The sequence below is a fragment of the Musca vetustissima genome, unplaced genomic scaffold (genome assembly GCF_032173495.1).
Source record: "Musca vetustissima isolate MV318-11 ecotype Yass unplaced genomic scaffold, APGP_CSIRO_Mvet_v1 utg97874, whole genome shotgun sequence".
NCBI lineage: Eukaryota > Metazoa > Arthropoda > Insecta > Diptera > Muscidae > Musca > Musca vetustissima.
Genome location: NW_026882076.1, coordinates 26,526 through 35,118, shown reverse-complemented (window position 1 = coordinate 35,118; position 8,593 = coordinate 26,526). Strand labels below are relative to the sequence as shown.

Sequence of the window (8,593 nt, the reverse complement as noted above, 5' to 3'; positions counted from 1 at the left end):
TATAGAATGATGTGTGGTAAGTTTCGGAAAAATCGATTAAGGTTTACATATATTTCCTATATATACTTTCGTCCGATTTTAAGTAAATGGTGCACTAAAGACCCATAGCTAAGGCGATTGACACAACGTCCTGAAATAAATATAAATTATTCCCGAGCAAGTTTCTCTGAAATAAGTTCAGACATAGCTTCCATATATAATTTCGAACTACACATGTTAACAATATTTTTGCATAGGATGCAGAATGGCATGTGTAGGGACTGATGTTAGTCGGTTTACATACATATAAAAAGCGAAAAATCGTCGTCTGTTAGGATACATATGTAGAAGATACCCAAAGTAGTGAAGGGTATCATATAGTCGGCCCAGTCCGACTTTGCTACTTTACTTACTGGCTTAATAATAATAATAATGACGCTGTTGAATAGGCGTGGATTATTTTAAAATATTTTTTGAGAGTCATATATAAAATTTATTGAAATTGGATTCAATATATCTTTGTTATATATCTCCACCATAACGAAGAACATTCTCCAACCGGAACTACCTCACTCTTTTCACTTGGTTACTTAATTAAATACCACTCTGCTGTTATTTAGAATCTTGTCACTTAAAATGACTGCTGTTGGATTGTCATCATTGCTAATCGGTAATTAAATTAACTTGATTGCAGTGATTTGTGAACAACAACAACTACAATAAAAACCACATCAGATGTAAGAAGTACGTCAAGGTGTTCGTTTGTTGGCTGTTGTTAACCGACAGAAACATTTTTTACAAATTTTTACTTAAGTTGCCAATAATGTTGTTACGTTAACTTCTGATAAATATTTAATGTGACTGTCAATGATTGATGGACGGACGGACATGCAGATAGACAACTGACAATTACCGTTGCCAGATGGCAGACAATGTCTTTAACAATATGTTGTTGCTACTGCAGTCGGATCACACATCGATAAATAATATTTATTTAAACCTTTTTTGTTGTTGTTGTCTATATGAATTAACGTGGAATGTTTGTCTCACTGTTTGTTCGTTTGTGTTTGTATGGCTGTGACCATTTCCATTACAATTGTTTATTCCCCCGATACACGTGAGTGAGGCTACATTAAAATAATGCACTTAATTTGTTAAATAAATATTTAATTACATCTACAGTGCATGTCGGCGGCATTAGCGCAGCTAATGCGGGCTATGTTATAATTTGCATAATTGTTGATGTGGGCGTGAGCGAAATTGTACAAAGGTGGCAGATATGGCAGATACATTTTTCACGTGGGAAGACAACATTTTTTGGCATGAACTTGGGTTATTTTTTTTTATTGATGTGATGGTTAAATTTTGGCATGCAATGTGAAATAAAAAATAATGTATTTGTTGGATAGGCTGTCAGATTGTAAAATGTGTCAACAAGAATTGTTGTAGGACAGTAATAGGTTTTCTTATTGGTTTAATCAAATACAAAATTATTTATTCGTTGACGAATCTTCTGCCACTGTGGATCCCCTATAATTGAGTTGGATGTAAACAAGCACAACATTTTGTGCGTGAAAGCAAATAAATCATCTTTTCTAAAGGGGAATCACTTTTTCTGTGAAATGTGTTGTGGATTAAGAATGACTTCGGTAGAAAAATAACTGGCCCGGAAATTAAATAGAATTAAAATTTATTGAACAAATGTTTATTATATCAAATTTATATGAAGGGGATTCCAGACGAGTATGATTTGTATATTATAATAGTAATATTGACATAGTTAACAATAACTGGGGATTTTTGTATTTATAAAATGGTCTATAATATGTTATTGCGACAGGATTTTTTCAAAAATTTCAAAATTTAAATATTTGGTTTGTTGCAACATAGCAAGAATCTACAAATTTTTCCTTTTTATTCGATATCATAAAGGAAGACTTGTCCATAAAACGGTACCTTAAAAATTCCGGTATTTTGGGGAAATTGGAATGTTTGCAATTTGTATTTTAGATTCCCATTTGGCACTAAATCTCCCCATTAAAAATTATCAATATGGGTCCACTTTTTGGTTGAGTCCCCATATAACTCTACCCCCGAAACATCGGAATTATAAGAGGATTTTGGGCAAGTTTTTCGATCAAATTGACTGTAATTTGGTATGTTGGGTTCTAATTCGATACCAAATCCTTTCACTAAAAATTATCAATATGGGTCCAATTTGTTGGGCTGTTGTATAGGCCCATATTTAGGAATAGCCCCCATATAATGATACAACCAGATTTTCGGTATTTAAAATATTTAGCGTGAAAAAAGGATCGATATATAAAATCTAAAGATCGTCCACATATAATGATACTCCGAATTCTCGGTATATCATACAAAGGGTAGGATATATAATTGGACTGGATTTTTTTTTTAATTTTTCAGGCTATTTTATAGGCGTTGATTTTTTAAAAATATTTTTTGAGGCTATTTAATAAGCGAGGTTTTTTTTAAATATTTTTGAAGATATTTAAAAGGCGTGTTTTATACACTTCACCTAACTGTGGTATAGGGTATTATGTCTTTGTGCATATGTTTGTAGCAGGCAAAAGGACACGAGATAGACCCCTGGTTCCTTTTGAGAATATGCATAGAACCACTTTCTGAGTCCATTTATGCATGTCCGTCCGTCCGTCTGTCCGTTAAATTGTAAATAAAGAACAGGTCGCATTTATGATCCGATTGGGTCACGTATTTGGCCTAAGGACGAACCGCGTATAAATTGTTAAGCTCGATTGTAAACACCCCAAGAGCTGCCTCATCTGCTTGTGCGAGTACCCATGCTTCAGATCCATATAACAACACGGGTAGTATCAGCGTCTTTTAAGGGAACTCCACCCATTCTCGATTTTGATTTTTTAAGATTTTAAATGGGCTGGTAAATCAATACCAATGCTTGTTAAGATTTGTAATTTGCACATATATATTTGAAGATTTTGTTGTTGTTGTTCTTTGTAATTAAAGAAAAGTCCGTATTTTTGTTGGCGGGCATGATAACTCCTCACTGGAACATCGGAATCCGAAAATTCCAACGGAGTTAGAAAGAGTACATGTCTGGCTCTCTTATGAACTAGGATTATTGACTTCGCTCTAAAATTAACAAAGTGGAGGACGTTTGAAAAAATATTTTTGGAAAATCGCCGATTTTTTAGCAAAACCCAAGTTAAAAAATAAGGAAGATCTTCACCGATTGGCTTTATCCTAGTTCATACGATAGCTATACACTTACAGAGAAACGTGTAAAAATTTGAAATCGATTGGGTTATTAGTTTTTGAGTTATCGTGCCCGCCATTCGCAAAAAAATGTTTAGAGAAAAACGCGTTTAAAGTTTGAGAAGCCCTTCAGCCGTCACTTGATGCTGACACAATAAATCGGCTATATCTTCAAGAGTTCTTGAGATTTTCATTTGAAATTTTGTAGGGACATTCTTTAATTATTGTAGATTCGAATTATATCAACAAAAAAATTTGACCCCGAGAATGGGGGGTCCCCTTAAAGTATGAGTTTGGTCTGGCGGGAGGTGGCATTGTTTCTAAACTGCTTACTTAAACCATAGTAGCATCTGTTGGTCATCGCAATCCTTCCCTGAATTTCAAAACTGATGTCATTCGTTTTATTTATGGCGGTATCAAGGTATATAAAATATTTCACTACCTCGAATCTGTAGTTCTCAAGTTCCACAGTTGATCCGAATCTATTGGACATCTTGCGCGTCGATTCTATCGGCTTGGTCTCCTCGACATTTACTACCAGTCCCACTTTGGCAGACTTCTTCTCAATTCGTTCAATTGTGGCAGTTACCGCTCGCAATGTTCGACCCATTATGTCGATGTCGTCGGCATAGGTGAGTAACATAACACATATGGTGTACAGAGTGCCAGTTCTGTTCACCTTTGGCTTTTGTATGTCCTCTTCCAGCAGGATGTTAAAGAGATCACTTGACAAACTGTCACCTTGTCTGAATACACATTCGTTATTAAGGGGCTTCGAGAGGTATTTTCCGAACTAAAACTGCTGACCTTGTGTGGCATAAAGTTATCCTGCATACCCGTATTAATTTTGCAGGAATGCTGAACGCAGACATAGCTTTAAACACCTCTGAACGGATAGGGCTGTCGAATGCGGCTTTAAAGTCGACGAATAGGTCGAATAGATGGAACAATGTGTCGATGTGTTTTTCGTGAGTCTATTCCAGAATCTGGCACAGAGTGAGAATCTGGTCAATGGTGGATTTGCCAGGCCTGAAACCGCAGTCCTTCTCACAGCACGCTGAATAACACTGATGCTGAATATCACTTTTTTCAAGGATTTGGAGCAGAGTGAATATCTGTCCAATGGTGGATTAATGTTATTTAGCATTTGCGGTCCAATATTGTCATTGACCGAAATTTAGCATAGCACACTGAATTGAATCTAAACTGATGTGCGATAACTTTCGTGAAAATCGTTTCAAATTTAGAAATTTCTTATATATATTTTCTTCCGAATTTAAATGTGTTCCATTGTACGCAAACTATTCTAAATCTGCCCGAATGAAATTTTATGGATTGATGTAAGTTGGTTCACTTACAGATAAAGATCACATATTTCAGTTCGTTCCATTTCATGTCAATATTCCTTCGAAAAGGCGGCGTCTGGATACATATGTAGAATATACCCAAAGTGGTGAAGGGTATCATATAATCGACCCAGTCCGATTTTACTACTTTCCTTAGTGGTATTCTTCTTAAAATAATTTTTTTTTTATCTTTTATTTTTTTCTACTTTCAGCCATTATAACCGGAAATTTGTGCAACGTTACCATTGATACAGCTACAGCATTTAAAGCCCTTGGCTCCATTTGGATATCACCCGATGATCCCTGTTCGTTGTACAAATGTGAGCTGAATAAATTGGGCGTACCACATGTGGTGGCCAAAAAGGATAATTGTGGAGAATTTTATTGTGACATTGTAAGTTTGAAATTACAACTAAATATTTCCAATCTTATTACAAAGTCTGTGAATTTTAAAACTTTTCAGGATTCCGAGGTGAGACCCAAAAATGGCACCTGTTGCGGTGAATGTGTACGGACGAAATGTCGTTTCGAAAATCAAGTGTATGACATTGGTAGCACATGGCACAATAATGTCGATTGCACATTGCTAGAATGTGGCCAGCTGGCAAATGGAGAGCCCATAATAAATGCCTATCAAAAAACCTGTCCAGAGTTGCCCAAGAATTGCCCACCGGAATTGATATATGTGGAAAATTGTTGTCAATATTGTAGAGAGCCAAGGCAGGCTCCACCCTCAGTATCAGTGGATGTGGATAATGAAGATATTTGGACGGAGGAATTTTATCGCAATCATCCCTGTAATAGGGAGTGTAAGGCTGGGGAAGCACCTCGCACCTGCCACTATACCTTTGTGGTGGAATGGTATGAAACCCTGTCGAAGGCATGCTACGATTGTCCCAAAAACATTACAGATTGTGTGCGTCCCCATTGTATTGCTGGGGATGGTATTACACGTTCGGTGACAGTGGTAAATCGTATGATGCCAGGTCCTCAAATTGAAGTGTGCCTCAATGATACCATAGTGGTGGATGTCAAGAATCACTTACTAGGTGAAAGTACGACAATACATTGGCATGGTCTGCATATGAAAAATACACCCTATATGGATGGAGTGCCGCATGTCACCCAATGCCCTATTTCACCCCATTCCACATTCCGCTATACCTTTTGGGCGGATAATGTAGGTACCCACTTCTGGCATTCGCATACCGGGATGCAGCGAGGTGATGGTGTCTTTGGAGCTTTGATTATCAAACGGCCACGCAATGAAGATCCACATGGTCATTTGTATGATTTCGATTTAAGTGAACACACCATGATTGTTCAGGATTGGGTTCATGTTCCAGGTGTTAGTATGTTTGCCTCACATCATCATTCGAATGGGGATAATAAGCCGCTGAATTTACTGCTAAATGGTAAGGGGAGGTATTACAAGGCCATATGGGAGGGCATAAAGGCAAAGGGGCGTTCTGCAGTTGTACCAGATGTTAAGGAGGCTCAGGGGAAGACGGTGAGATCTTCAGCTATAACTATAACCGAACCTGCTTCGGCTGCGAATGAAACGGAATATAATCCCAATGCACCTCTAGATGATGATGTGGTCCTACTACACCCCTCAAATGATGAGACGACACATACCTTAAGAATACAACAAAATGAAATTTCCAGAACGGCACGACTGGCAAAGGCGGAAAATGAGACCCACAAAAATCCCATCGAAGAAGAAGATGTAGTTACTGAAACATCTGAAAACCCAAAAATCCGCCATCTGGCAAAACGGGCCTTGGATGGTGAAATCCCCCTGCACTTTATACCGCTGCAGCAGTACAATGTTACCCAAGGTTTTCGTTATCGTTTCCGAGTGATAAATGCCGAATTTCTTAATTGTCCCATACAAATTTCCATTGATAATCACACATTGACCGCCATTAGTTCCGATGGCTATGATTTTGAGGCCCTGGAGGTGGGTTCCATAATAACCTATGCCGGTGAACGTTTTGACTTCATTGTCAATGCCAATCAGGCTGTGGGCAATTATTGGATTCGTCTCAAAGGCTTAATGGATTGTGATGAACGTTTTACATCAGCCTTCCAAGTGGGCATTTTGCACTACGACAAGGCTCCTGTGGAAGAACCTCAAGGTGATTTGGGTTATCAACATCAACCGGAGGGCATTGAACTAAATGCCATGAACAAAGGCTCGGGACACATTGATTCCCTAACCATGGCCGAAGTTAATGGTCTGCCAGTCTACGACAGAATCCCCGGTATAGATCGTGATGCCCTGAAACCGGTGGCAGATTATAAATTTTTCGTCTATTATGATTTCTATCGCAAAGATAATCCCGAATTTCATCCACAACAGTATTATGGCATGGGGGCGAATTTAAGTAACTCCAATATGGTTTTTACACCACAACTAAATCACATTTCAATGAAATTTCCTTCGGTGGCCTTGCTGGCTGAGAGAGATCGCGTTGATGATTCATTGTTCTGCAATGAAACAAGTTTACTGGAACAGGGTATTGATTGTCGCAAGGATTTCTGTAAATGTCATCACGTCCTGCAAGTGCCCAGAAACTCAATTGTGGAATTTATTATCATCGATGAGGGTGTGACCTATGATGCCAATCATCCCTTCCATTTGCATGGTAATGCATTCCGCGTTGTGGGTATGGAACGATTGGCTGCAAATGTCACTGTGGAAATGGTGAGTATTGGGGGAGGGTGAAGGGTGGGATTCTTTCGTTTTCTTTGTGATTGGTAACCTTATATAGGTCCCATAAGTATATGCGTACTTCTGCGGCCTTCTATGAATCGTATGTAGGCCACAAGCCTTTTGAACGATTTATATAGACAAAAAAGGTTTCGCATATCTTCTGTGTCTTCCTCTAGGTCTCTATATAGAAAAAGTTCAGATTTTTATAGACCAAAAAACCGTTTTTTACTACACTCAGGACCTACTCTACTTAGAACCTTATACGTGTCTTCTTTAGAGGTTTGATCCTCTTTAAGACTTCCTTAGACCGAAGATATTAGTAAACAATAACATCGGGCTTTCCTCGAAAGAACATCATATAAACACCTCTTCAGGTGGTTTGTAGGCCATAGATATTCTTCAGGTTGCCTATAGACTGAGCATCCTACTCAGAAAAAATTACTTCTTCAGATCTTCGGTACACAAAATAAATTCTTCAGATGTCCTTTTTGTATACACAGGTGACCATTTTCAGGACCTCTATTATCAGGTTTTATATACATCTCCTTCAGGTTCACTTAAAATCTTCTTCAGAAGACATTCTATAAGCAGAAAGTGTCCATAAATGGAGAGCTTTCTACATTCTTTCATTATTTCAATAAATCCTTCTTATGTAGACAGGATACCCTTTTCAGGACCTCTATTGACAAGATTAGTATACATCTTCATAAGGTTCGCTTTATGCTAGGACTACATTTGACAGAAGAATTTATCTGTATGATGCCTACTGTTCTGGACAAAATACCATGTTCTGCGCCTCTACTGATAGATATGTTTATTCTGGGTATCTATAGACAGAAGACCTCTTTATAGTCTGTAGAAGGGACAAAATAATGGGGTCCTCTTCAGGAATTTTAATGTCTGAAGTGTTTTCCTGGATCTATATATGATAGAAATCCTTCTTCTGGTCCTCCATAGATAAAAAATCTTCTTGATAGAAGAAGCTTTTATTCAGGTCACCTTCTTCAGGCCATCTATGGACAGAAGAGCACCTTCGGGTCTTCTATACAGAGGAAACCTTCAAGTCCTTTATGTAAGTACTTAGTTAAGTACTTTAATAGACAAACGCCATTCTTTAGATCTAAAGTACACAGAATGTCTTCCAGGTTCTCTATAGGCGGAATACTTTCTTCAGATCCTCTATAGGCAGAAGATAGTCTTTAGTTCTTCTTTAGACCAAATACCGTCTTCAAGTCTTCTGGACCTTATTTCGGTCGTCCAAAATCAAAAGGCCTTAGATATTATTTAGACAAAA

General features: G+C 37.9%; 1 protein-coding gene across 1 annotated transcript in view; it reads left to right on the top strand.

The window, feature by feature from the left end:
• Positions 1-4,792: 4,792 nt before the first annotated feature.
• Positions 4,793-8,593, top strand: part of LOC133328261 (uncharacterized) — a gene marked incomplete at both ends in the record, with an annotated part of 29,935 nt that continues 26,134 nt past the window's right edge. The window contains 2 exons of the mRNA XM_061536810.1: positions 4,793-4,974; positions 5,044-7,290. Of these exons, the coding sequence (XP_061392794.1) occupies positions 4,793-4,974; positions 5,044-7,290 (2,429 nt within the window). The remainder of the gene's footprint in view (positions 4,975-5,043; positions 7,291-8,593) is intronic.